We start from the raw sequence: 26,299 nt of genomic DNA, 5'->3' as shown, positions 1-26,299 counted from the left end.
ATATGGGTCCTCAACGTGCAGGAAGGACTTGGGATAGAAGTTACTTAGTGGTGATAATAAATACAGGGGTTTTGAGGCAAGTGCCCCCCCGGGAGGTGAGGACTAAATGATGAATGAGTAAGGCTCTAAACCCCCAAAAAAAAAAAACTTCATCTGTTCAAAAGATATGTTTCATTGTTTTTTTTCCCTTGTGCTGGAGTCGAATGTGAAGTTTTGAGACGATATGGATTTCTTGAAAATAGCTGAGAAGTTTCGAGCAGGGTATGTAAGTAGTTGTGGGGGGGGGGGGGGCTTGAGTAGCCCACGAAAGTAAATATATACTAAACAAGGTTCGTCGGCGGCGGAAATAGGAAGGTGAGAAAGAAGGAAATTGATGTGGTAACTGGAATTCCTAAAGTGTGTTTTTTGGGAAAAACGGTTGGGAATTTCACAATTGCATCAACGGACTGTGTGTGGTTGCAGAGAATGGGTATGCTTACCTTGCTCAACTGATTACAAGCGCGTGAAGTGTTGTGTTGGGAGGGGACTTTTGACGAGGTTGGGGGGTCTTTGTATTTTGGTAATCAGGTTGCGAGGAAGGGGAAGTTTTTTGAGAGAAGTCTTTTATAGGTACTGGGTACTGGCCTTTTTTTGCTTAATTCTTTTTCGAATTTGATCTGGTTATGTAACAAGAGTATTTCCTTATAACGTACCCTCACATCGAGCTTCTAAACACTTAGCACGGTATCAGGATCTTGAGTGTGGTTGCGCACTCTGTCAGACGAGATACTGAACGATGAGCATTCACAATATTCTCAAGTCACAAAGTCAAATCATAAAATCAAGTCGCTAAGTTCTCATCTCACTTAATTAATTATTATATCCTTCTCCCCATACAGTGTTCTCATCTATCATATACACATTCACATGCAATATACATACAAACCCCCTTTCCTCGTCTCTCCTATCTACAGCAGCGCAACCACCCCAGCAACAACAAACAACACCACACTTCCCCAGCTCCCCACCACACTCGCCGAACTGGTCGTAACCACACTCGGCGTCGCAGTCGGCGACAACGTAGCTTTCACCGTACTATTGCTCCCCGTCGAAGTCGGCACCGAGCTCACGATAGTAGCTGCACTGGTCGAGCACGGAATGACGGTCGTTCCAACCGAATACACCGTCGTGCTGGTCCGCGCAGGGCAGTTGGTCACGGTCGCGGCGCAGGAGGTGATGGTTTCTAGTTCCGTGGTGTAGATGATGGATGTCGTGTACGGCAGCGTCGCCGTCGTGCTTGATGAGGAAGCAATTGAGGACGCAGAAGACGAGGATGAAGACGAAGAGTTCGCACTCTGCGTATACATACTAACCCACCCGAACTCGCTGGCGCCGCCACAGGTATCCATCGCGTACCCGGGACAGGGGGTGTCGCACATGGAATCCAGGCTTCGATCTAGCGTCGGGAAGGGAGCGGTGCCGCAGTAACAGGTTCTATATCAATCAATCCATCAGCATCATCCCCAGAAAGAAAAGAAAGAAAGAAAGAAAAAATTGGGCAAGGGTAGGGTGGGTAAACGAACGTGTTGTCAATCCCGGCATAAGGCGTAGTGCACGTCTCGAGACAGAGACCGCTGGACATAAACGGCGAATCGAGCGTGTCGACGTAGCGCGGCGAGATGTTCTCCTCGAAGTGCGCGAGGTTCATGCACCCGCCATACGTCCAGGTCGCGGTTGCGGCGCTGGCGAGCAGGGCTAGGGAGGAGAGGGTTGAGGTGGTGTACATTTTTGGTTTGTTAAACGATTGTCAGAAACGAAAGTGTATGTTTGGATAGGATAGAAATGGTGTTTTTGGAGAGGGAAATGGCGCTTTCTTATGAGGAGGTGGAAATTAGGAGGAAGGAAGGTGCTGTGCCGTTCGTAAACGGTGGTCTGTCTGGGCGGATTTTGTGGCGCGTTGAGGCTCAGTTGGGATCGAATTTTTAGATTGAAGTGGACCCCTTGGCTCGTTTAAGCTTAGATGTTTAAGTGAACACGAGCCATGCGAGGTGGCGAATGAGAGTGGCATGTTTGGTCGTCATTTGTGTTGGATGTTTGGATGATGCGGAAAAGGGATGGTTTTATCCGATGGAGTTGATGGGGTTGAAAAGTGAAATAGTGATGTTTACGTGATGAGCAGAACATAAGTTTGATAATTAAATTGAATTGTGGCACAATATTGGGATGATAGTCAAAGGTTATTGTTCGTACTTCTCTAAAGTATCGTAAAAATATGTTGTTTCTATGATATTTCCATCACTTTTTGCCATTTGCTGACACAGAAATAGGACCAAGCTTTGAGACTCTTGGATCTTTGGGTAAGTTTGGAAGTAAGGGGGTCTAGCTTCAAGCGAAGCGAGACAAATACCCCTGGATTCCACGTTTTACGTGATCGACTCGACGTCCTCAGAATGGAGCATCTCTTGACAACACATATTTTACCTTTACTTGATACCCCCTGCCTAACAAGCTCTGCGCCCTGTAGCTGTTATAACCAACATGGCGCATCACCAACCTGCTGAAGACACTCCTAAGCTTCACCCTTGGGGGAATGTTCGAGAGATCTTGGATCAACCATACTTACGCAAGACCATTCCGAATGATATCCCAGACGACATATTTGCAGAATTAAGGCTGTTTCAATTGCAAAGGCGACTAGAAATCGAGGCCGAACAGCGACTCAAAATTCCAAAGAGATGGTGTGGAGGTTAAAGACTCAATTCCATCACGACGAAGAAAAGTTGAAGGAGAACAATATCAACACGCTATTGAACAACTGCTGGGTAAATATGGAATTCTTGGGCTTGAGCCGTACTACGAGCTGGAGTTAACTTTCTTGTGTAGATCGGGAGTATTGACGAAGCTCGAAAACGAGCCGTCCCTGCTTATACTTTCACGAAGATGTCTGAGCTCCCATTGGAGATCCAACTCAAGATATGGGGGCGTACTTTATCTGCTTGTAGAGGAGAACCCCGTATGTACCGAATAGACACCATGACGGATGACAAAGAACGCATTCAAATCTATAATCTCTCTCAAGATTCGGGTCCAGGGACAAGTCGAGCAGTGGAACGACCACATACGCGACTAGAGGAGATCAAACATATGCTAGTCATTCTGCAAGTGTGCCAGACATCGCGCATGGCTGCTCTCGAAGTCTGTTCTGTATTGCAGAGCTGCAAACGAGATTTCAAGGCATACAGCACCCATTATCTACGCTATTATGCTACACGCTACGACAAGTTTGCCCTAAAAGGATCTTGGTATGATCACAAGTTTCTTGTGGATATTTTGGCAAACACTATCGATGAGCCTCCATCGATTCATTTTGTAGCAGAAGAGAACAGCTTCCTCTCCATACAGCGTTTGATTGTTGATCTCAATATCTTTGCAAAATTTCCACTGGATCTATGGGCACAGTTCTACAATCTTAGGAGCTTGACAATCTCAATGCTCCCCGACGATTTTCCCTCGAACATAGACATGGTGAAAAGCTTGAAATTTTGCAAGCGCGTAGCATGGGTTCGTGAAAAGGTTTTATTCTCCCTACAGACAGCCAAGAAAGAGCAACGTCCAGACTGGAGGATCCCTAAAATTAAGATAACGGGCGACTTTCATGTTAGACCCATAGACGTGGACGTTGGAAGAAAGGTGGGAAAGGCTTCCCAAAAAGATGCGGGCGAATTTGAAGACGATGCTATCTGGTATCAGCAAACGGTGGCTTTGATGACGCACACCATTCCACATGACGAAATTCGACGGTACAAGCTTAGATATTCACGCAAAGTTATCCTTCCAGAGTCAACAGGCCGGCCAGAGCAGCCACATGAGAGGGCTCTTGGAGAAGAGCCTCGGCAACAAGAAAAGGGCTACTTTGTCTTTTCAGTTGACGTATTGATCTAAAGGTACACAGTTATAGCCAAGTATGAACACTTCCATCCAATATTGTTCTTGCTCAGTGCAACGTACTTGAGTCATTTTTATGTCCCTTAAAATACCGCGATTTATCCCGCCCCCTTTGCTTGCACCTCCTTCTGTCGTGCTATCGCTTCTTTTATATTAACCTCTTCCGTACACTGCTGTTTGAAAGCGCAAGAAATGTTGTTGAACTTGCCCTTGGAATAGAAATCTCTCCTTGCCAACCGAGCCCAGTCCAAGTAGCCTACTTGTCTCTTTCCCTGCCGCACAGCCCTCCTTTCTTGAATGCCAGTTTATAGGCGGTCTCTGATTGTAGCGCCACCTTCCTACACTCTTGGAGGTCTTAGGCATGAACTAACAAGAGGTTGTAATTTTTCAAGACTGGCGCACATTTATAGTTGCCCTAATCGCTCACCGAACCAGGCTGGAGCGAGGCTCTGAAACCCGATCAGGCTGCATGAATTAAACACGCCTATCAGCAGAGCCTCCGTCTTATATCTCAAAACTGCTCTGCTGCCTTTCCACGTCCTACACTGAAACGAAGAAACGAAACCGCAAAACAAGAGAAAGGATGAACGATTCAACATCGCAAATGAACGGCCTAAAAGCCGTGGAGATGTTGCCCCATCCGACGTCCCTTGGACCTTATATTCCTCTTAAGCAGCAGCACCAAGAAATTCGACTTGTAACCCTGCAACCAGGGAAATGGGACGATCCAATCCAGTGCGAGTTATCAACGATGCATCTCCACGAAGCTCATTCGTCATATGAAGCCCTATCTTATGTTTGGGATGCAGAGCCAGGCTCTGGCGAGATGATCCTCAACGGCCATCCACGCGATGTAACGAAGAATTTTTTTCTGGCCTTGCGACGATTGAGAAAAAGTTCAGACATTCGAGTCCTTTGGGTCGATGCTTTGTGTATCGATCAAGAGAACCACATTGAGAAATCCCATCAAGTTAATCTCATGGGAGAAATTTACAGATGCTGTGCGCGGGTCTTCCTATGGCTGGGAGATGATTCGAATGGTAGTGACCGACTCAATGATACTAGGACTATTGAATACAATAGTGCTTTCCCTTGGTTTGGTGGAACAGATGCTCAGGAATGGACTAAGCACAATGCGGTATACCAGGCATTCACTCTGATTTGGGAGTTTGCTCGGAATACTCACTGGAATAAGCTCTCATGTTATCGTTCCCTGAATGGCGGGTCCCTTGACCCAAATACCCTTGGTGCTTTTGCGGCTATCATGACTTCAACGTGGTGGACTAGGTTGTGGGTGGTCCAGGAAACTGTACTGCCGCATGAAGCGATTGTCGTTTATGGTTCTATCTCGGCGCCTTGGCGTGTGCTAGAAAAAGCCTGTCTAGGATACTACAGGCACAGCGTTGGCTGTTGTCGCGCCCTTCGAGACACATTCACGTATCACCACAAACTCCTGTTCTCTAAGTTCAGGAGGGACATCTCAAGGCTCGAACTCACACGAAAGGAACTATCAAAGAAGGAGGACTTCCATCAACTTTTGTGGCGTTATCGCACGAGGAAAGCTACGAATCCTCTGGATATGGTTTATGGCCTTTTTGGATTTGCATCTGGGTCAATTGATAAACTTGTACCGGATTACTCGCTCACCAAATCCCAAGTCTATCAGGCAATCACCATGTCATGCCTCGAAGATAGCAAGAAGTTGCACATCCTAAAGGGTCGACGACGGCCAAGTGAGGATTTTCCGAGCTGGGTGTACGACTGGAGCTCTCCAATCGATGAAAATCTCTGGCATTATGAACGCGTAAGAATGAGTAGTCACATGTATAAAGCCTCGCTGGATACGGAAGCAACGATTTCTCTTCAAGCAAATTCTCGACTGTCTGTGGACGGGATATACATTGATGAGGTTGTTACCGTTGCACAAGTTGGCTTCCGTGATAGGAGACGTGGCAAATTGAGACCGATACTAATTGCCATTTGGCATGAAATGTGTAAGGAACTGTTCATGCCGCCTCCTCTAACAAAATCAATTAAGTATCCTGTTGAGGGCAGAAGTTGGATGGATGGATTTCGACGTACAGTGATTGCCGATCTTACCTACAACATGCTTCCTTCGGGGCAGTCAAGCATGAATAAGAGAGCATCCTTTAGAGAGGATGAGGATTTCGATTTATGGTGGTCATTTGCTGAAGAGCAACAATGGGACGAACTTCGCGTCAACCCGAGAGTCCAACGCTTCGGTAGCTTGGTAGCTAATGCGACCTTTGGAAGAGAATTCTTTTTGACCAAATCTGGCTATATGGGCCTGGGAAATCCTCAAGTCGGCGATCAAATATGGGTTCTTTTGGGTGCGATACGCCGTTTATCCTTCGGCCTGATGCAGAAACCTCATATTTCTTCCTCATAAGTGACTGTTATGTCCATGGAATCATGGATGGAGAGGCTCTAGTGGACTTAGAAGCAAAGCGGAGACATGTTACATTGAATTGAGGGATTGTTTCGTCCTTTCCATAGACCTGCAGTGCTCGCCTGCATCTTTTGGGGTCGTCAACTTCGAGGTCTCAATTACACTTGAGTAGTACAGGTTTGGGATGAAAGCACAAAAGCACGTGGAGATGATCGCGGAAAAGCACTAGGAGCTTGGACATGTCTAAGAGTAAGAGAGTAGCACGGGATCGGCATGTTGCGGATTATATATCGTTCGAGGTAACCTAAGTGTGCAAACAATACAACTGTATAAGTTGACCGAAAGACGTGGACAGTACATGTATAATATACATCGCACAACTTATTCGGTACGTCTCTCATGAGCCCAGAATCGCCACTTCTGCGCTTGTCAGATTACAATTCAGCGGATTCGTTTCAGCCAGCTATTCGGAGCAAAGTCTGGAATGAGCCAAATTGCGATACTGGACTCTTTGTGGTACAAGATTATAAGTGTCAAGACAGCCAACCATAACGTGTCAAATCGGGTAGCCTGTTTCGAGGAGTGGTGTTGAGATATTTGCGACAGGTGTGGCTTTGGCTGTTGCATGGCTGCGGGGCTGAGGGCTAGCCGACAGAAAAAGTTGATGCCCGATGCAGCCATTCATGCTCAATGCGGCGAGATGCAGACTGAGGCTGTTAACCGCTCAAGCTCACCGAGAACGAGACAGCGCACCTCATGTTGGCCAGATCTAACGTCTACAAGGATGGCTGTGGTCTTTCATACTTCAGACTTTATAGTTCATCATTTGATTTCTCCTCTCTTGAAGCTGACCATAGCGAGTCAAACACATCATCAGTGTTATTCAATTTCCAAGCGGCTATTGCACTGCGCTAGTGATGTTGTCGTTAAGGCTGCGCTCTCCTGAAGAGCTTAGAGCCTTCTACAGTATCCCTCTCCAGGGCAGTCAAAAAAGTCAGCAAGTTTTGAATATAGGAAGCTCTGTTACTATTCAATCGGAGTCTTTTGTATCACATTCTGTATACACCAGATCCTACTTATCGCGAGACTCGGCGTCATACCTTGGCGGTAGATCCCTGGAGACACTTAGCTCCAAAAGTCAGAAAACAATCATCATAGAGGAACAATTAGAGTTTGAGAATAATCAAGAAATAACTCCGAGGCAGGACTCTGCGATTCCTCCTTTAGAAGAGTCTGAAGAGGATGTACCTTGGCTAGAGTCACTTGGGCATCATCCTTACCACAACTTGGAAGGCACGAAGAAAATTGGCCGTATTGGAGCATGGCGACTGAAATCGAGACGAGATAACTCTTCGGAGACAGCTGGTTTCAAAAACCCGGCAGCATTCATCTTGTATGACAACCCAAAGCTGAGACTTGATAAAGAAACACTCTCCAGAATAGATACGCCCGGCGTGACCGAGGACGAGATTGCTCATATGAAGATCATTGAGGATGACATGGACGACAACTTTTCTCTGGTGGGCTCCCCGACATCCTCGCTAGCGCCGTCTGATCGCCTCATCGGACATGCAGACAACTCTACCCGCACTCTTTTCTTGGACTTTGGTGTGGATTCGAACGTACGGACTTCTACCTACAGCTTTGACAACGACTTGGACAGCGACTCAGACTCAGACAACATGATGATAGAAGATTCAAACACGCACAGCCTTATTGAGGAAACTTTAAATAAGTCAAATCCTCCAGTAGAGGCACCAACCTCATATTACTGCCTCTTTTGCTTCAGGCAGTTTCACAGCAAAGAGGATTGGAAAGACCATGAATTCTTAGAGCATTACTCCCGGGCAAGAGATTGGATTTGTATGCCTTGGGGCTCCACTGATTGGCTTGAGGACGGGGATCAGATATGCGTTTTTTGTGGAGCTGTGGATCCATCTCCATCGCACCTTAAGAAACATAACGATAAGCCTTGTTGTGACCAGCCCGTCAGCGAGCGGACCTTTGTGTGCCTAGAAGAGTTTCAAGAGCATCTTGAAAAAGTCCACGACCAATGGCTTTTGACTGACAATATGAACAAATGGTCATTTACACCACTGGATGATTATTATTGGCAATGTGGATTCTGTGAGCATATACTAATGACATGGACGGATCGGGTGAGACACATGAACCATCATTTCAAGGAAAGACACTCCATAGCTTGCTGGGATCCATTTGTACCTTCGTATCCGTTTGATAGGAACACTGGGATGATCAAACAATGGTGCCCACATGAGATAGATCGAAACAAGCTTCTCGCTCAACAGGTCGAGCGCTCGAAGTTCTTTGATGAGGTTGAAGTTCCCGTCTCCCCGAACATATCTTTAGGATTACACATCGACAAGACAGTTTCAGTTTCAGTTCCAGGTCGAGTACACAGTAACAACTGCTCAGCATATTTCGATGACGAGAAAGTTGCAATTCGACACGATAAGCTTTGGCACCAGCCACGCGATGTATGGCTTTGTCCAACCAAGAGTGACGTTGAAACAGCAGCTCACCTCCAGATCGATCCTCTAGCCTCATACCTCTTTCCGAACCCTTCATCATCCCCGAGCAAAGACTATTGTCCTTATTGCGAGGAGTCCTCGGAGGATATATTCTACGATCTTGATAAGGATATCGACGAGTGCTTTACTGATTGGGACGTCCGTATCGCACATCTAGAGTCGGAACATAATTTCGATGGATGCCCGGGTGACCTCATGTTCTTTCGGTCTGGTCAATTTTTGCTGCATTTGGTTAGTAGTCATAATCTCAGGCTCAGCAGGTCGACGAAGGGTATCATGGAGTCCTGTAGAAAGAAAGAAGTTGTGTTACTAGACGCTCAAACGAGTATCCAGAAATCAAATCCGCCAGACGTCTCAACGAGTATCAAGAAATCATATCCGCCACCGGTGTCGGTAGAGTCAGATCGCGAGGATTGAGCGATTGGACGGGTTAGATTTAAAGGAATTCGAGTGTTACTCGGATGCTCGAAAGGTGAGTGTATGAGTGTGGGACTAATCGTAGCCAATCTAGAGGACGAGAGTCACATCCACCAGTGCTGACTGATCTCAGATCATCTGTGAATCAACACCTACTGAAGCTCGTGTATAAGATTTCATCGATGTCCGCCTCTTCTTCCAACTTTTTTTTGCCACGACTATCTACCCCATTCCTAACAACAACCCAAGTTCAACATCGCAACTGAACTAAGACATCGACTCAGACACAACTCTATCCAACAGACGAAATGTGCATTTCACACTACATCAAATACATGGGCTGCAGTTGCAACAAGCTATTCTCAGCAGGCCCAGGCACTACCCTGATTTGCAACAAGGATGTTTTGCGGTGCTTGGAGGACGATGATGCCCCAAGAATAACAGCCATGGACACTGAGTGCCCTGATTGCATGAAAGCTGCGGCTGCACGAGAGGATCGAGATTGTACGGCTTATTGGAAGGAGCGTGATCGCTGGACGTATGAGGATTCTCAAGAAGACTACTGGCTATGAGAGAAAAGGCTTTATCTCGGGACTAGTTGGTGGGAAAGTCTGGGTTGAGTACGGCATGGAGCTGGCTTATGGAGAGTAAACCTCGCATCACTTTTATGTATTGGAGAAGAAATGAATGATATTGGCTTTGCAATTTGAAGTAGGAGTGGAGAGCTATCTATTCTAGCAGAATTCGATCTCAGAAACGATACAACTTAGACTGCTCAGCTTGAAGTTTCATCCCACACAAGCAACCACCCAACTCATCCTCCGGAAACTGGCTTCGCGAAGTGACCGGGAGGTCGAATGGCAGATCTTGACCAATAATGGATCCATCAGCCAACCTCACAGCTCGGTACGCTAAATGCTTGACCCACAAAGCCGCAGCGTGTTGTGGCGGTGTCGTCAAGGTATGAGTGATAGTTTGACTTCTCAAGGTCTCGGTACTGGCGCTGGTGGTGTAAGTGAACTGATAATATAGTTCTGTTGTAACTTTGCCCACGAGTTCGACACCGACTTCAGCTGAGATCTTGACACCAGTGCTGTGCTCGAAAGTCTCGGTTTGACTGTTGGTGATTCCGGTGGTGATTTCCTGGGACGAAGACTGCTTGACTGAAACAGTGTTGTTGTCGAAAAGGGCGAGGGTCCAATTGCCCCATTGCTCGATGGAGATGAAGGGATTGAAAATCAAGTCCACCGATGTCTGGTCGTTGGCTGGGAAGACGCAGGTGAAAGGGATAACGACAGAGCGATCCAACTCGAGAGCCGTTGATGCTGAGGGCGCGACTTTGCTGGTTAATCGAGGCGCCTCGCGGCTGCCACCCTCGAAGATGTGGGCGGGAACGTCGACAAGCAAGGCTTTGGCGAGTGCATTGTTGGGTGCCGAATAGTTGTTCGCACTGATGAAAGTATCTCCACTGAAAGGGACCTTGTCTGCCTCGAAATGTGCATCACGCGGCTGGACATCCCAGATAGAAACATCATTGTCGCCTCCAGTTCCGTGGTCGTCCCAGACCAGGTCACTGAACTTTCCAGCAGTGACAAGATCGCTTCGAACGCACCAGATATCATCGAGGCTGGGAGCATTATAGCCTGCTGCCACGACGTCGCCCAAAGCATGGTAGCTTGCAGGTGCTACTGGTCGCCAGATCGATCCATCTCGGTTTGATCCAGTGCCTTTGTCATTGTAGACTTGGTCATATCTGATGGGAGGCGCGACGGATGCCTGACCATGGGGTCCGATCAAGAGTGCTGCTCTTCGATTATTCGGGTCGTCATATCCTTGAAGTGCGACGGTACCAAGAGGTCGAAGATCGCCCTGCGATTTGGCATGCCAGAAGGAAGCGTCTTTCTTGCCGCCGCTGCCTTTGTCACTCCAGCGGAGATCGTATGCAGTAGTCAGGGTGACCAGAAGCGGTCCATATGGGTGTGTTTGATTTGTCATATTGACGACTGCGTTGGAGAGGTTATGAAGTTTGAAACAGAGTACAGGTTTGGGAGAAGAGTGCAAAGTTGGAACTTGTATAGAAAGATGGATAGGGTACAGACTTTACCCTGAGTCACAACGCTAAGTGGCATGGAGACTTTGACTCAGAGTACATACAAAGCTAGAACTAAAATCAGACCACATAGGTGGCATCAGGGTACAAGACCAGGTCAGACATAGGCTCTTAGAGCAGAGTACTAGCCTGACCAGAGAACTTAAAATCTTGGAGCACAAAATAACACAAACGAAAGCAGAGCGTAGGACTGGTAATCCAGTCAGAGCTGGAGTCAGAGTGAGCCGACACACTCTTGATGTAATGGATCGAATCAGTAGACATCAGACATCGACCACATCATAAATGAGAGCAGCAATGACCAGACAATCACAGGATGAGAATGTCTGTCCTAGCACTGGTCATTATCCTATTGTAAACACTTGTCCAACTGGTCACCCTCGCGTGGAAAAAAAGTGGCGTGATTTTTGCTCCTAACACCAAGAGCTACCCCGTATCACGCTAAATAAACAGTTCTCCTCTAACAACAAAAACGTCTCGGTCGATATGGCCGAGTCGGAATAAAGGCCGGGTGGTGTAATGGGCATTGCCCTTCGTCGTGTCTGTGTTTGCCGCGTAGGCGGCCCGGTGCAAGCCGGTTTTTGGGCATTCACGGGGTACGGGAGGCAGAGGTTCGATCCCTCTTCTGGCTGAAAAAGGGTTAAATTTTTTTTTTTTTTTTTTTTTTGGTTCTTTTCTGCGAAGTTTTTGGGTAGGCTGTAGCGAGAAAGGGGAGATGTGGGTGCGAAGCGAGGTGAGTGAAAGGGGTTGATGCTTGAGAGCTGGCAAGGAAATGAATTGAATAGAGACTGCATGAAGAAATTGAGCATCTTTGTACAAGTGCAGACATGGATATGAGCAGACATAAGCAACTTGCTCGATTCCTCTTTCATCCACTGATGGTGTTGTCGTAAATGCTCCAAGCTTCCCATCATCTTTCGTCTCGTCCAAGGATCTTGCCAGGACAACATTCAAGATTTCTTTACAACTGCTAAAGTCCAATAATTCCTTGGGGAATTTCCTTTGATGCCCTTTCCAGATGTGCCCTTAATTCACAACTGCATGAATGTCATGACATCGAGTGGATTCAGCTCACCTAACTCCAGACTCCGAACACCTTACCCAATGGTTCAAAAATATCTTCGAAAGGTGGGATCCAAAGTAAGAAGCAAGTACGCATGCGAACATAAAAGATTGCATAGATCAGAGCCTTTTCTGCCCTGTCACGAAACATCTGAGGTATTGTTAGATCTGGTCATGATGAACAAGTAGAAAGGAGAACGTACGCTCTTGTAAAGGTATGCATCCCTGGATCTTTTAGTTCTGTTCTTACTTTGCCAAGTAATGCATGTACAGATGTTGCTTCCCAACCTGCTTTTGTGAACAACATCATCGAGTAGTTCTCCATTCCTAAGAAAGGCTTCGTTAGTGCATTTAATCCCAAAGTGCGACAATCAAATCAGACTAACCTCCATCTAACATATGTGATAGATAGTATGCTCCTAAATATTTTAACTTCTTGTTCTTGGGCCATGGTCCCACAGGTATGATCCTCGATTCCAAATGAACGTGCTCAAATCCCACTTCCTTGAGCCAATCCGGAACATTTGGGGTAGGATCGAAATCCATCCCCATGCCCTTCGCGATCTCATGAAAAGTGTCGGCCCACTCCTTACACGCCTTTCCTCTCTCCTCAAACGTGCCGTCCAGACATTCAAACTTCGTTCTGATATCCGTTACCTCAATCCTCCCACCAGGCTTGAGATGCTCAAGAGCTTCTGCAAACAACGCCTTCCAATCTCGGATACTGCCGACCATATTCCGAATGTGAATGAAATCTATCGAGTCTTTGGTTCGATGCCATGGTTTCGTTATATCGTCTATTTCGAACATCACGTTTGGGGGAACCCAAACTGGTTGTATGGGTGATATATCCACGCCAGTTATTTGCGCAGATTCGTACTTGTCCCCTGCCTCAATTGCCCAGATGCCAGTCCCAGTTCCAACATCGAAGATATGTTGTGAGGAAGTAGGCAGATTCGTTACAGTAAGTTCGCCGTCGAGACACATTTTTAGGATGTGATGTTGGAGGTCGAGACGATCCTGTTCGGACTCGTCGTTTGGGAGGAGAACACTGTCACTGCCATGATATCGATGGCCATGCTGGAGTATATCATCGAGTTGGAGGGACCCGAGAGAGCTTAGAATGGAGCGCACACTTCCATCGTCGTACCCGGAATCATTGTCGTGCTACACAGATCAGAATGAATTGAGGAAGACACAATAGGATACCTACATCGACTTCTATGGTTGGGTCTACATCCTGTCCTACCTCCGAGTCCGTCTCTTGACCAGTTGTCGAGTCGTTGACACCTGCATCAATTGCTGAGTCGGTCGTGCTTATCGTCACAACATCTGAATCCGGGGCATCTCGTTGTAGCTTGTCCGTGGTTGCACTCATCCTCGTAGGTGGGTCTGAATAAGAAATCATAAGGTTACTCGCAAGATAAGGAGACTTTCTCCTTACTAATGCTGTTTTGGATTAGCGCAACATTGCACCTAATTACCCCTCGAAACTCAATCTTCTCTCTATCAAAGATCGTCGTATATTTTAGCTATATATTGAGACAATCTAGTTGCTAGAGCTCATGATGTCTGTAGACGAGCATACTTATGCCCCATATGTGAAGCTTGCTGGTGGTGGCATCTTGATCTTCGTAGCTCTGATATTTGTCCGTCGACGCTGGTTCTCATCAATCAGCGATATCCCAGGACCATTCCTCGGCTCGTTTTCTGTCTTATGGCAAATTGTGCATGCTCTCAAAGGTCACACGGAAGAAGAAACAATTGCCGAACATAGGAAACATGGTAAGCTGGCTCCAATCAGCTGCCCAGCTTGAACGATATTGATCTGATTGGGTTAGGTGACTTCGTCCGCATTGGATACAACGAAGTCAGCATAGGTCATCCAGATGCCATTAATGAAGTGCTCAAAAGTCAGATGAACAAGGTAGAGACTCACACAGCTTGGAAAAGATTTATTGAACCCTATCACGTGCTGACCTGACCATTCAGGGAGATTGGTACAGAATATTCTCTCTGCCTGATTCTCGATATGTCAATCAAATGTCCGAAGTAGATGCAAAACGCCATATCACAAAGACTAAGAATGTCGCTCCTGGATATGCATTCTCGAACGTTATCAAAGCCGAGCCCTACGTCGACGGTGCGCTTCAGGTTTTCGAGAGACAGCTCGACACCCTCTCAGAAGCACACCAGCCAGTGAACTTCGACGAGTGGTTCAACTACCTTGGCTTCGACATCATGGGAGAAGTGACCTTCTCCAAGCAATTCGGTTTCCTTGAACAAGGTCGTGATATTGGAAACGCCATTGCGAACACTCGTGCTCTTGGCATATATGTCGCAATAATGGGCCATTTCTGGTGGGCGCATGATTATCTCCTGGCAAACCCGCTGATCGGATATCTTAACTTGCAGCCCACTATGCATATTTTCGACACTGCGCTTGCAGCGGTTGATGCTCGGTCTAAAAACGACAAAGTCCGCAAAGACATGATTGAAGAGTGGATAACTATGCGCAAGAAACATCCAGATCGCATGGAAGAGAAAGAGATCTTAGCAGCGGCAGTGGCGAATATCGGTGCTGGTGCCGATACTGTCAGTGCTACTCTGCAAGCTTTGTTTTATAACTTATTGAGAAATGAAGACACGCTGAAGCAGTTGAGGGAGGAAATTGATACTGCTAACTTGGCGGAGGTCCCAACGCACGAAGAGACGCAGAAATTGCTTTTCCTGCAAGCTTGCATAAAAGAGGCTCTTCGTATCCATACGCCAGTAGCATTTGGTCTTCCTCGCGTTGCACCGAAAGGTGGTGTAACCGTACTCGGTCGCCACTTCGATGAAGGTGTTATACTCAGCGTCAATCCCTGGGTGATACACCGACGTCGCGAGATCTTTGGAGAGGATGCAGATTTGTTCTCACCAACTCGGTGGATGGATCCCATCCGGTCTCGTGAGATGGAGAAGAGTTTGATTGCGTTTGGAGCTGGATATGGTCAATGTCCTGGGCGACACTTGGCTCAAATGGAGTTATCGAAGACGACGGCAATGTTGGTGAGAGATTATGAGATAAGGCAGGTGCACAAGGGTGAATGTTGGAAGTTTGAGACTCATTTTACAGCTGTGCCGTATGGCTGGCCATGCTATGTAACGAGGCGTCGCAAGCCTTGATTGGACACTCTATACGATCTTGATTGTATATGCAGCAGCCAATCAGATACCCCCTTTTAGACAATCGCAGGTGGCTTTCAAAGTCGTGTCGCGCAGGTGAAGATGAGTAGCTGTATGAGATCGAGAACCATCATATACGAATGAGCTTTACAGAGTAGCTGGGTTTCCAGACTGAGTCACATGCGGCGTCTTGAGCACTAGCGCGATACACTTGATGAGAAAGCTCACTGCAATCGTGGAAATACCTCACCAAGTTTGAGAGCATGCTTGCAAGTGCTCAGAGGGCGGAAATGTGCGAATTGCGCGAATTGCACAAAATGCGCAGTCCTTACCACAAAAGAAACCGAGATCATGAGATATCTATGAAGAGCTGAAAAGTCGTACTCTAACTCGAGGGTAATTAAGATGGATCCAGGTTACCAGTAACTGCTAAATCCTGGATCATGAGCTACTTTCAAGACTATATCTTTATGTTACAGATTCGTATATCTTCTAATGGCATGAAGTAGTCTCTAAGTGGTCGGAAGTCGAATGCACTAAGCGAGGAAAGCAGAAGCTACTTAGAATTTAGAATTGCATATCCGAGAAACTCTTGATCGAAGTTTGACAAGCGCTCACAAATAGGAAATGTGAACGAGTTGCGGAAATAGCATAACCATCATCCCGTCATTCCCGCTTCGTCACTATACACTGCAGTTGGAGAACCCCGCATTTTACCCCAACATACTACAAGCCTCACCCCAGAATGAGGATACCTACTTGGCCAGAATTAGGCTAGACACTATCGTCGCCAAGCTCGTTGGCGTCAGCAAGTCCACAATCAAGCCAAGATTCTGATGGTTGAGAGATTCAGCTGTGGGTGTCTGCTTCCGGGTAGGATCTCCGCCACTGGGCTGCAGGAACCACTTCCCCATCATCGAGAATTGATATCAAAGCTTGCTCTCCCAAGATACTGGAGCTGTCTTAAGAAATCTTTTCCTTTCGTTTGCTTCAAATTATTTGGTCAAAGAGTGTCCCGCTATGGATGCATCATTCACCGACGAGAAAGCTCAACAGAGCTTTCATGAAAATATTGAGGATGACTCTCCAGCAGCAATCGAGTATAGGAAGAAGGAAGCGAAGTTGTTGAGAAAGCTGGATTGTTTCATTGCTCCGGTCATGATGTTGCTTATGCTCATCAGTTATCTGGATCGAGGCAATATTGGCTTCGCTGCTACGCAGGGGATGATTGATGATATTCATTTGAAAGGATCGCAGCTTAACGTACGTCACAGCATCCCGATATAAGAGCAGTTATTGACATGATTCTAGACTGCTGTGTCAGTGTTCTACATATTCTATATTCTTGCCGAGGTAAGTGAAGAATTCCCAGTCCGCGAGAAAGCCTTGACTGATCAAGAACCAAGTTCCCATCTTCAATCCTCGTCAAGAGGTTGCAATTCAATCGAGTTATCCCAGCCATCACGTTCTGTTGGGGCTTGGTTTGCATGTGCACAGGCTTTGTTCAGGGGTTCTCATCACTCATCGTCACGAGGATTCTCCTCGGCTTCTTTGAAGGCTGTCTCTTCCCATCGATGACTCTGTTCTTGTGCAACTGGTATAAGCGCGAGGAACTTGCTACTCGGATTGCTTTCTTGTTCAGTAAGTTGCGCACAGGCTCGACGAAAGACAGTATACTGATCGCTTGATAGTCGCTTCGGCATTGTCAGGTGCATTCGGAGGTTTGCTCGCGTGGGCAATTCTATACATGGATGGTACCGCTGGCCTTCCTGGTTGGAGATGGTAAGATCACCCACCTGTTCGCCCTGAAATTATTTCTAACAGCTTCCAGGCTCTATATACTGGAAGGCATCATCACCATTGTCTGGGCCGGGATCTGCATCTTCGTGGTTCCCAAGAACTACGAGACAGCTTATTTCCTCAATGCAGAAGATAAAGCTATCATGAGGCAGCGCGCAGAAATCATGGAAGCGTACAGCGGTGGCTCAGGACACTACTCCATGAAAGACATCAAAGAAGCTGCCAAAGATGTGAAGAGTTGGGTTCATGGCGTCATTCAAATTGCTGTGGTCACTATTCTCTATGGCTTCGGAACTTTCTTGCCTATCATCATCAAGAATGGGTTTCATTATTCGACGGTTCAAGCTCAATATCTTGTCATTCCAGGTAGGTTTCCTCCTATATCTTTACCTCAGAACGTGACTGACTATCGTCGAAGTGAACCTCTGGGGAGCCATTGTCTATGCAGTCGGTGCATACCTCTCCGACAAATACAAGACTCGTTTCCTGCCTCTGATCATCTGTGCACCATTCGGTATAGCCGGTTACGCCATTCTCCTAACAAAAGTCTCGCCCGGCGTCCAATACTTTGCAACCTATCTAATCGCCACAGCTTGCTTCCTCTGCACTGGGACTAACATCGCCTGGCTATCAGGTAACTGTGCACCAGACGGGAAACGTGCTGCAAGTCTAGGGATTCTGTTGACATTGACTAACATTGGGGGTGTGGTCAGCGGTCAAATATATCAAACAAAAGCTGCACCGAAGTATACCTTGGGTCATGCTTGGAGTTTGGGATGCTTGGCTTTCGCCTGGTGTGGGTGGTGGATTGTGAGGGCGATTTATACGAGGAGAGAGAAGGCGAAGGATAAGGCGCTTGCGGAGGGAGTGGTCATTGATCATGAAAACTACACGGATCGTGCTCCGGACTTCAGGTATCAGTTCTGAAGAGGAAGCGGGAGATATTGCAAAAGACACGATGCGTTGGAGACGTGTGTAGACGAAGTCAAAATTCACGTCGTGCTTCATATCTCAGACATCATTCAGTTTGTATCCCGATTATCAGATCCCAACAAATATACATTTTCACTTCTTCATATGCTCCACCAATATCGGCGTCGCAACCTCCAACGTATGCAAACTCAACAAAGTAGCCAATTCCAACACCTCCATAATCTCCTCCGGACTCGCGCCTAACCCCAACGCATTCCGCATATGCAACTTCAGCCCGGGCTGATAAAGATGCGTACTCGCCGCATCAAACGCACAATACACCAACTCCTTCACCTTCGGCTCCAACACTCCGCCCGCCTTCCCGTCCCTCGCATCCCGCACCCACGGTACCGTCGAGAAGTCCAGATACGCAGCAAAGAACTCCGGATCGAGTTTCAGGAAATCCTCCCAGAACTCGTGCCAGTATCCTCTTTTGGCTGTGAATTCCTCTCTCAGTCTCTTGCGCTCGGAGCCTTCTTCCCACCCGGACGCTGCGCCGAATTTCCCCTCGTAGAGACCTTCTTCTTTCATTACTTCCATTAAGAGCGGGACGCCGATATTGCATGCGTGGATTCCTAGCGTGGACGTCAGTTCGAGCACTTCCATGATCTCAGCTGGCGACGCGCCATTTTCGAGCGCGGCTTTGGTGTGGCGGTGGATGCCGGGGGTGTAGAGATGGGTGGACGATGCGGAGACGGTGAGGGAGATGAGGGATTGGATTTTTGGGTGTAGATGTTGTTTTTTGAGCGGGATTGAGGAGAGGTGGATGCTTGCGGCGAAGATTTCGGGGGAGAGGGAGGATACGGATGCCCAGGACGAGTTCCAGGATGTTGCTCCTAGGGTGGAGATGAATTTTTGTTTTTGTTCTTCTTGTGAGGGTTTGGGTGTTGCCATGGTGCTGAGCAGTGAATCGTGTAGTGGAGGGAGGTTTTGTGCATATGGATGTTGCCTGTAGAGATGGTATCAATTTTCGTTCTTCGTATCGCAAACTAATTAGTTGTCCTACTGCCTCATAAAGGGGGTTCACAGTCGTAATCCCACTCTTGTGTAGTTGTGTGATCTTGGTATGTGAAGCCGATAATGCAATGTGAATCCCCGCAGTTGGAGAACATGTGGGGCATTTGGGGGAAATCCGAACACGTTTTATGTGCCTCGGTATTGTATTTGCGACACTTCACAGTGAAATCCGTTGGCATACACAAGGGGAATATCATTAGCAACGACTTTCAATTCATTTTCGATGTTCTAAATCGTGTTTGTAGATACTGGTGATAGTTGAGTGAGACACCCCTTTTTAAGCTAAGGTGGACCCCTGGCCAACTTCAGAGGCACCTGAAGACTTTATGATACTCCTCCATTAAAATCTTCTCTCAAAGCCACCCTTTCATTTCATAGCATTTACATGCATTATAATTGTAGCCCATTACGTTCATCAATCGCCATGTCATGATCCCCAGAACCTGTCCCTATTCTTCGGATCCTGTTCCCACTCCACATCATGCGCAAAGATAACCTCAATTCCCTGCCTCTCCAGCTCTCTAATCCTATCGATTGTCTCTTCCGCTTTCTCACGATTCGCATGGATGCAACATGTATACCCCTCAGCATCTGCCCATGTCCCTATCGTCTTCTCTTTCCGCAAAATCCTTCTGTCATGGCATGCATCTCCAGCTAAGTATACACTTTCGTTGATCCCAGTTCGAGCGAGGAGGTTGATATGCCCTGGTAAATGGCCTGGTGCGTCGACTATGTAGAGACTTCCGTCTTGGAAGAGGTCGATGACGTGAGGGAGGTGAAGATGAGATTTCCATTGTTGGTGGAAGTTGGGTACTCCTGGCTTCTGGGAAAGGGGTTCGTTGATGTTTGAGAATTTGGAGGCTGTGGGGGAGGATAATTCGATTGTTCGGTCGTGGGGGATGAGGTCTGATTCGAAAAATGAGTGGCCTCCGCGGAGCGACGTTGATGTTCCTTGGAGGAGGTCTGTTGCACCGTTACCTACAACGAATTTACTCTGGGAGAAATCGCGAGGTTCTCCGACGTGGTCCCAGTGTACCTAACATATCTGTCAGAATGGTAGTAATTATGATGAGGACATGTGGATCTCACATGGGAATATATGACAAAGTCAATGTCATCAGGAGTCAAGCCTCCAGCTTTCAGACTCTTGACTACATCTGGATCGGTAGATATTGGCTGTCTCGTAGCAGCATGTTGTTGAATAGGCTCCGAGTAGCGTTCCAAATCTCGTCTCAATCCGAGGTCAAAGACTATCCTTGTTTTCCTGCCAGTCTCAATGTTCTCATGCTGTATGAGGAACGCTAAGGAAGGCACTGTACTCCTTGCTTCCTCGGAGGCTGGATGTACAAAATGTCTTTCCGGAAGTGTAAGATGTCCAGCAGATAGAACATGGAGTTGAACAGTTGCAGGAATAGCTTCCAAAGGAGGCGAAGGCGGAGCCGTCTGCTTGATGAAGACGTTCGACATGATCAAGCCAACATGATACAGATCTAGTGAAATTCGATACTGGAAAGAATATAAAGGTGAGCCTTCCGAGGCCTACAGACTTTGAAGGCAACATAGCTTCAGTGCCCGACAATGGTTCCGAAGGCACACCAGTAAGGTGATTGGGGTAATATCACGTGGAATAGTCCTCCCGTCTTCCCCGCACCTAGAGATGAACCTAGACTTAGTGGGGCAACCCGAACTTTCCCATGATGTCCAGTGGGTGTGGCTCAAGTTATTATTCTTGAGAATCGTTACTTTCTGGTTGATATACTTATTTCCTTGATACTTTATTTCTCTCTGTTTCTCCATGGGGTCCATCAAAGAAAATGCAATTGGCTTCATTGGCTTGGGGGCGATGGGAAAGCCAATGGCGGGGCATCTGGCAAACAAACTTCCAGCACAAACACGAATTTACGTCTTTGATGTCGTAGAGTCTGTGGTAGATGACCTATGTGCTCACTTCCCAGACAAAGTGATGAAAGGCGCGAATGCGAAAGATGTGGCAGAGAAATCCGTAAGCTCAATGCAGCCCTATGCGGAAGACTCCCACTGATTTGATATGCAGGAAACTATTATAACTATGGTCCCAGAAGGAACACACGTCAAAGCTGTCTACTTAGATCCACAAACCGGCATATGTCAGTCAGATATCTCGGGCAAATTACTGATCGACTGCTCGACGATCGATACCCCCACAAGCCACCTCGTCAAAGACCACATTGCGGAACACTTTCCAACGGCCTCTTTCTATGACGCTCCAGTCAGCGGAGGGGTTGTCGGAGCTGTCAAAGGCACCATAGCATTCTTTTTGGGTGCTTCAGATACCGATCCCAATCTGCCACGTTTGACATCGCTGCTCCAGATGATGGGAAAGCAACTCATACCCTGCGGTGGACCTACCTTCGGCCTGGCAGCCAAATTGTCGAACAATTATCTGTCAGGCACGATCGCTATTGCATGTTCAGAAGCTATGGATATGGCCATGCGATCTGGACTTGATCCCAGAGTTCTCGCGAAAGTTTATGCAGCTGGTACGGCTCAGAATACGATTTGTGATCGATTCTGTCCTGTGCCGGGAGTTTATGCTGAAGCACCGTCGTCGAAAGGATACAAGGAGGGCTTCAAAGTTCAATTGATGAGGAAGGACTTTGCGTTGGCTGTTGAGATGGCAAAGAGAGTGGGTTCGAAGAATGTGCTTGGGGAAGTGGGGCTTGAGACGTATACTGGTGTGATGAATGATCCTAGATGTAAAGATTTGGACTCGAGAGTTGTGTATAGATACTTGGGTGGAGACGAGGATTGGAAAGCCAAGATTGATAGTACATGAAAGCTGGTCTCAAATACACATATTTTTTCATGATGGTACGCAGTTCTCAACTACTTTCCGAAATCGGACACTTGGGATTTGGTTTGGTGGATCCGAGTTGGGGAAGTGGGGTTGGCGGGGTAGTCTCAGTCTCTCTGTGAACATCTCAATTCTTACAACTTGCTTTCAATTTGAAGTACATTCTTATATTCTAGAATTTATATTATATAATTCCACTGCCACAATCATCTTCGATCCAAGCATCTTCAATCAGGATACTTTTTCAGTGATTTTAAAAAGCACCGCCCAAGCTTCCAACCGCCAAAATGTCATCCGACCCAAAATTCGATGCTCTCCACAAACAACTCTTCGACGAAGGTCTGAAGATGCGCCGAAGCGTCGTTGGTGACGAATATGTCGACCGAGCACTTGCAAACGGCTCTACTGAGTTCTCTCGCGCAGGCCAAGAACTCGTAACAGAATTCTGCTGGGGATATGCTTGGACACGACCTGGACTCGACAAGAAACAACGCAGTCTGATCAATATTGGCATGCTCATGGCTCTCAATCGAGCACCGGAGCTGGCTGTGCATATTCGAGGAGCGAGAAACAATGGTTTGACGGAGTTGGAGATTAGAGAGGCGATCATACATGCCACAACCTACTGTGGAGTGCCTGCTGGGGTTGATGCTATGAAGACGGCAGAGAAGGTGTTGAATGATATGGCAGAGAAGGGAGAACATGCAAGAGAGCTTGGTGGTAAGGATCCTAAAGCTTAAGAATCGTGTTGGCGGAGTGAAAGAGGAAGTGTGGCGAGAGACTGGCACAGATTGTTCAAAGGCGACGCCACGAAGGCCATGTCTGGAAGATACAAGCAAATGAACAAGGAAATATAGACTCCAATATGGCACCACTTTCATCATTCGTCTTTGCTCGTCAGGGTTTAAATCATCTCATTCGAATGCAAAACTGTGCAGTTAACCTCGGTTGAAGTCCCTCTCTCAATGCATTCGCCCACCACTTGACGAACGTCTTCTAAGTAACAGTTCAAGAAAGCAACTTACGAAGATCCCGGAAGAATTTATATTTCAAATAATATACCCAAAGAACATTAAATTGATTCGTTAACCACTTTGCCAAGAAGTGACGACCGTGCGGCCCCCGCACTTCCTTCCGCACTTCCCGTGTTTCTTTTTCCAACCTCAAATGCCCAACGCTACCATTGCACACTCTCCAACACCAGCTATTCAGCCCTCGGGGAACAAAGAAAGACCACATCTCCAATATTACAGTTGTATCATTTTCTGATACTGGACTTGAATTGGCCAATCAAGCCGATTCCTTATGTCCGAAAACGCGTCGCGTAGTCCTTCATGTTGGACGCAGTAGAATCCTCGACACAGGCACCAGCTCCTGTGAAGAAGGCCAAGAGATTTCTATGCAAGCATTGTCAGAGACGCTTTGCACGCTTAGAACATCTCCAACGTCATGAGCGGATCCGTAAGTTCCCTTGTCCGGCGAGGTGTGCGCTCTGCTGATTTCTCTGTTTGCTTGAAGATACTCAAGAAAAGCCATTCGGGTGTCGCTTATGCGGTCATCATTTCACTAGGAGGTAATCATAAATTGAGAACCTTGATGGATGTTTACTTATCAGTATCCCAGTGACCTGTTGATCCGCCACGAGAGGCTCACCCACAACAAAGATGCTTCAGCTGATGCCCAAAGAAACGAATATGATGAGAACGAAGATGGATCATCGCAGTCTCGGCCAAACAAAAGGAGAGCAGCAACCCTTCCCTATGAAAGGCACAGTAATGGTGAGATTTCGAATTCTCCGCAAGGCATCAGCGCTGGCATGCGGCACACGAGCTCAATGACTGATACAAATTTCACCTCTTCGATGGTTGCTAATCAAAGTGATGAATACTCACTTGCTGCACTTTCCATGGCAGCCGAATACAGTAGTCTACATGGAGCCTTCCTCACTCCTCCCGTTCCTGAGCACAACACGTCTGCTTATCAGCCAACACCAAATCAGAACGAACAGATTGAAATGCTTTCGGATCCCATGGCATTGCAGAACACTGAAAACATGCAAGGACTGGGCCTTGAGGAGTCCCTTGATAGCCTTGCTGCTTTCCTGGACAATGAGCCTTTGTCCTCTTATCACTTTTCGTCTTTGACAAGTGCCGAACAGCTACCGTTCTTTTCTCCCGAGTCCTTCAGCTATGCGAATGACTTCTTACCGCACCACGAAGCTCAAGTCGTTCATGGAACTAGACTCAATCATCAAAATGTCGAGGAGTCAAATTCGTTCTCTCTGTTTGGATCACGACTTCCTTCTCTCCAGCCAGAAGAGCCTCGATCTCGACCAGACCACCAAACTACTCAATCGCGTCCATTTTACGAAGTATCTTCCGATGACAGACAATGCATTGTATCCAAGCTTGAGGAATTTGCTTCGACATTGCCAGATGACTTCCTGCTACCCACCCGCTTAGCACTTTGTCGGTACATTGCAGCATATGTCAACGGATTCCATGAGCATCTTCCGCTGATCCATATACCGACTATGACAATTGAGGGCTGCGCAGTCGAACTTGTATTAGCAATGGCGGCTGTCGGCGCTCAGTATTGCTTTGAGGGAGAGAAGGGAGTTGAATTGTTCAACGCCAGCCAAGCGATTGCAGTTCAAAGAATCCGACGCCGAGATGCCAGATTAGTGAATTTCCATAGACGAGCTGAGTCAGAGATGTCTGCCTTGTCCCGAGGTGTGGATGGAACTTCAAATTTAGGATCCCCTAACATGGATACTGCCGTATCTGGACCTCTGGGACTGCCATCTGAACCCGAAACTTCTGCGACGATCGAACGAGAAGACCTGATACAGACCGCGCAGGCTCTTCTTATCTTAATGGCAATGGCAACATGGGCCAAACACAAGGAGATTCTTCGCGAAGCACTTGCTATCCAGAGTATCTTGGCGACCCTCATCAGAGATGATGGCCTCAAAAGTCTGACAACACCTGAGGATGTTTCGTGGGAAGAATGGGTCCGCATTGAGATCACGAAAAGAACGAAATTGATCGTCTTCTGCTTTTTCAATCTTCATTGTATCGTATACAACATACCTCCACTCATTCTGAATTCTGAAATCAAGCTATCACTACCATCCAGTGCAGCAGAGTTCAAAGCTCAGTCTGCTGAAGCATGGCGAGAAGCTAGACAGAACGGTCTCATTATACTTGAGTTCCAAGAAGCTTTACGACGTCTCTTCTCACGGGGCGGAAAAGATAAGACAGAATGGAACTCTTCACTTGGAAATTATGTTCTGATTCACGCGCTTATCCAACACATCTTCTTCGTCCGCCAGATTGCAAAGTGTCGCTATGACGGACCTGACCTCAAATCAGAAGAAGTCACGTCACTGGAACATGCTCTACGCAATTGGCAAATTGGATGGAAACGCAATCCGGAATCGTCTCTTGACCCCACAGACCCAAATGGACCTGTAGCTTTCAACTCAACTGCACTCTTACGTCTAGCTTACATAAGACTGAATGTTGATACCGGACCTGGTCGAGCATTGGATACGCGTGATCCTATCCAGATTGCGAATGCTTTCCGCGAAAGTCCAGCAATCAAGCGGACGCCGAAGCTTGTTCGAGCAGTCTTACATTCTGCTCACGCTCTCAGTGTTCCAGTAAAGATTGGAGTACGTCTCGTGGCAAAAACGCAGACGTTTATCTGGTCCATTCAGCATTCGCTTTGCTCTTTAGAATGTGCTTTCTTGCTTAGCAAATGGCTGGAGGCATTGTCTCAGTCCAATCCAGATCCACCGATAACAGAAGATGAGAGGAAAATTACTGCTCTCGTGAAGACAATGTTGGATGAGACCGAGTTTGCGGTGCCATCAGATATGCCACTTGATTCAGCTGCTACCCGGAAGTTTCTCAGTGCAGGCGTTTTGCGAGTTTGGGCTACGATATTCAAGGGAGCTCAGACATGGGCAATAGTTGATGTTATTGGCAGCTCTTTGAACATCTACGCTGATATGCTCGAACCTAACTGAT

The 26,299-nt window shown here is 47.1% G+C and overlaps 12 protein-coding genes across 12 annotated transcripts; 8 read left to right on the top strand and 4 right to left on the bottom strand.

Annotated features, from left to right (window-relative positions):
• Window positions 1-826: 826 nt before the first annotated feature.
• Window positions 827-2,078, bottom strand: LY89DRAFT_689119 (uncharacterized protein). The gene is made up of 2 exons (XM_018215846.1): window positions 1,563-2,078; window positions 827-1,473 (listed from the first exon to the last, which is right to left on the bottom strand). Exons 1-2 carry the CDS (start codon window positions 1,763-1,765, stop codon window positions 948-950), a joined length of 729 nt encoding a protein of 242 aa, XP_018065577.1. The 5' UTR covers window positions 1,766-2,078; the 3' UTR covers window positions 827-947.
• Window positions 2,079-2,714: 636 nt separating this feature from the next.
• Window positions 2,715-3,921, top strand: LY89DRAFT_674557 (uncharacterized protein; the record flags this gene model as incomplete). Its single annotated transcript, XM_018213448.1, has 2 exons — window positions 2,715-2,801; window positions 2,863-3,921. The coding sequence occupies 2 exons, from the start codon at window positions 2,715-2,717 to the stop codon at window positions 3,919-3,921; spliced, it is 1,146 nt and encodes a 381-aa protein (XP_018065576.1).
• A 631-nt stretch (window positions 3,922-4,552) lies between these two features.
• On the top strand, window positions 4,553-4,966 carry LY89DRAFT_595209 (HET-domain-containing protein; the record flags this gene model as incomplete). The annotated part of the gene is made up of 1 exon (XM_018209847.1): window positions 4,553-4,966. A coding segment is annotated over one exon (414 nt), but the record flags the coding sequence as incomplete, so codon positions are not given.
• A 2,135-nt stretch (window positions 4,967-7,101) lies between these two features.
• LY89DRAFT_239668 (uncharacterized protein) lies at window positions 7,102-9,496 on the top strand. The gene is made up of 2 exons (XM_018206101.1): window positions 7,102-9,358; window positions 9,437-9,496. The coding sequence occupies exon 1, from the start codon at window positions 7,252-7,254 to the stop codon at window positions 9,301-9,303; it is 2,052 nt and encodes a 683-aa protein (XP_018065574.1). The 5' UTR covers window positions 7,102-7,251; the 3' UTR covers window positions 9,304-9,358; window positions 9,437-9,496.
• Window positions 9,497-9,964: 468 nt separating this feature from the next.
• On the bottom strand, window positions 9,965-11,733 carry LY89DRAFT_239696 (uncharacterized protein). The gene has a single exon (XM_018206103.1). It carries the CDS (start codon window positions 11,296-11,298, stop codon window positions 10,054-10,056), a length of 1,245 nt encoding a protein of 414 aa, XP_018065573.1. The 5' UTR covers window positions 11,299-11,733; the 3' UTR covers window positions 9,965-10,053.
• A 746-nt stretch (window positions 11,734-12,479) lies between these two features.
• LY89DRAFT_239679 (S-adenosyl-L-methionine-dependent methyltransferase) lies at window positions 12,480-13,931 on the bottom strand. Its single transcript, XM_018206102.1, has 5 exons — window positions 13,920-13,931; window positions 13,725-13,867; window positions 12,862-13,610; window positions 12,679-12,802; window positions 12,480-12,626 (listed from the first exon to the last, which is right to left on the bottom strand). Exons 2-5 carry the CDS (start codon window positions 13,769-13,771, stop codon window positions 12,596-12,598), a joined length of 951 nt encoding a protein of 316 aa, XP_018065572.1. The 5' UTR covers window positions 13,772-13,867; window positions 13,920-13,931; the 3' UTR covers window positions 12,480-12,595.
• Window positions 13,932-14,043: 112 nt separating this feature from the next.
• On the top strand, window positions 14,044-15,643 carry LY89DRAFT_594790 (cytochrome P450; the record flags this gene model as incomplete). The annotated part of the gene is made up of 3 exons (XM_018209823.1): window positions 14,044-14,260; window positions 14,317-14,402; window positions 14,468-15,643. The coding sequence occupies 3 exons, from the start codon at window positions 14,044-14,046 to the stop codon at window positions 15,641-15,643; spliced, it is 1,479 nt and encodes a 492-aa protein (XP_018065571.1).
• Window positions 15,644-16,663: 1,020 nt separating this feature from the next.
• LY89DRAFT_700459 (retrograde regulation protein 2) lies at window positions 16,664-18,370 on the top strand (the record flags this gene model as incomplete). Its single annotated transcript, XM_018217125.1, has 6 exons — window positions 16,664-16,823; window positions 16,968-16,996; window positions 17,050-17,284; window positions 17,335-17,425; window positions 17,475-17,809; window positions 17,862-18,370. The coding sequence occupies 6 exons, from the start codon at window positions 16,664-16,666 to the stop codon at window positions 18,368-18,370; spliced, it is 1,359 nt and encodes a 452-aa protein (XP_018065570.1).
• Window positions 18,371-18,508: 138 nt separating this feature from the next.
• On the bottom strand, window positions 18,509-20,899 carry LY89DRAFT_700458 (Metallo-hydrolase/oxidoreductase; the record flags this gene model as incomplete). Its single annotated transcript, XM_018217124.1, has 3 exons — window positions 18,509-19,364; window positions 19,876-20,468; window positions 20,522-20,899. 3 exons carry the CDS (start codon window positions 20,897-20,899, stop codon window positions 18,509-18,511), a joined length of 1,827 nt encoding a protein of 608 aa, XP_018065569.1.
• Window positions 20,900-21,145: 246 nt separating this feature from the next.
• Window positions 21,146-22,336, top strand: LY89DRAFT_654964 (uncharacterized protein). The gene is made up of 2 exons (XM_018212323.1): window positions 21,146-21,434; window positions 21,486-22,336. Exons 1-2 carry the CDS (start codon window positions 21,228-21,230, stop codon window positions 22,245-22,247), a joined length of 969 nt encoding a protein of 322 aa, XP_018065568.1. The 5' UTR covers window positions 21,146-21,227; the 3' UTR covers window positions 22,248-22,336.
• A 79-nt stretch (window positions 22,337-22,415) lies between these two features.
• Window positions 22,416-23,166, top strand: LY89DRAFT_689113 (CMD-domain-containing protein). Its single transcript, XM_018215845.1, has one exon. It carries the CDS (start codon window positions 22,553-22,555, stop codon window positions 23,003-23,005), a length of 453 nt encoding a protein of 150 aa, XP_018065567.1. The 5' UTR covers window positions 22,416-22,552; the 3' UTR covers window positions 23,006-23,166.
• Window positions 23,167-23,599: 433 nt separating this feature from the next.
• On the top strand, window positions 23,600-26,298 carry LY89DRAFT_595433 (uncharacterized protein; the record flags this gene model as incomplete). Its single annotated transcript, XM_018209857.1, has 3 exons — window positions 23,600-23,726; window positions 23,784-23,838; window positions 23,889-26,298. The coding sequence occupies 3 exons, from the start codon at window positions 23,600-23,602 to the stop codon at window positions 26,296-26,298; spliced, it is 2,592 nt and encodes an 863-aa protein (XP_018065566.1).
• Between the last annotated feature and the right edge of the window lies 1 nt (window position 26,299).

This window comes from Mollisia scopiformis, assembly GCF_001500285.1.
Source record: "Mollisia scopiformis unplaced genomic scaffold LY89scaffold_24, whole genome shotgun sequence".
In the NCBI taxonomy this organism is placed as follows: Eukaryota; Fungi; Ascomycota; class Leotiomycetes; order Helotiales; family Mollisiaceae; genus Mollisia; species Mollisia scopiformis.
The sequence above is the reverse complement of the archived record's forward strand: the minus strand, read 5'-3'. Positions and strand labels throughout refer to the sequence as shown.

What these genes read in the sequence shown, in the direction of transcription:
- LY89DRAFT_689119 (XM_018215846.1), bottom strand. Translation starts at nt 1,765, where the DNA reads ATGTACACCACCTCAACCCTCTCCTCCCTAGCCCTGCTCGCCAGCGCC. An exon ending in TATGCCGGGATTGACAACAC is followed by an intron (nt 1,474 to 1,562) that starts GTTCGTTTACCC and finishes TGATTGATATAG; the next exon opens with AACCTGTTACTGCGGCACCG.
- LY89DRAFT_654964 (XM_018212323.1), top strand. Translation starts at nt 21,228, where the DNA reads ATGGGGTCCATCAAAGAAAATGCAATTGGCTTCATTGGCTTGGGGGCG. An exon ending in AAGATGTGGCAGAGAAATCC is followed by an intron (nt 21,435 to 21,485) that starts GTAAGCTCAATG and finishes TTTGATATGCAG; the next exon opens with GAAACTATTATAACTATGGT.
- LY89DRAFT_239668 (XM_018206101.1), top strand. Translation starts at nt 7,252, where the DNA reads ATGTTGTCGTTAAGGCTGCGCTCTCCTGAAGAGCTTAGAGCCTTCTAC.
- LY89DRAFT_689113 (XM_018215845.1), top strand. Translation starts at nt 22,553, where the DNA reads ATGTCATCCGACCCAAAATTCGATGCTCTCCACAAACAACTCTTCGAC.
- LY89DRAFT_239696 (XM_018206103.1), bottom strand. Translation starts at nt 11,298, where the DNA reads ATGACAAATCAAACACACCCATATGGACCGCTTCTGGTCACCCTGACT.
- LY89DRAFT_239679 (XM_018206102.1), bottom strand. Translation starts at nt 13,771, where the DNA reads ATGCAGGTGTCAACGACTCGACAACTGGTCAAGAGACGGACTCGGAG. An exon ending in GTCAAGAGACGGACTCGGAG is followed by an intron (nt 13,611 to 13,724) that starts GTAGGACAGGAT and finishes CGACGATGGAAG; the next exon opens with TGTGCGCTCCATTCTAAGCT. An exon ending in ATCACATATGTTAGATGGAG is followed by an intron (nt 12,803 to 12,861) that starts GTTAGTCTGATT and finishes AGCCTTTCTTAG; the next exon opens with GAATGGAGAACTACTCGATG.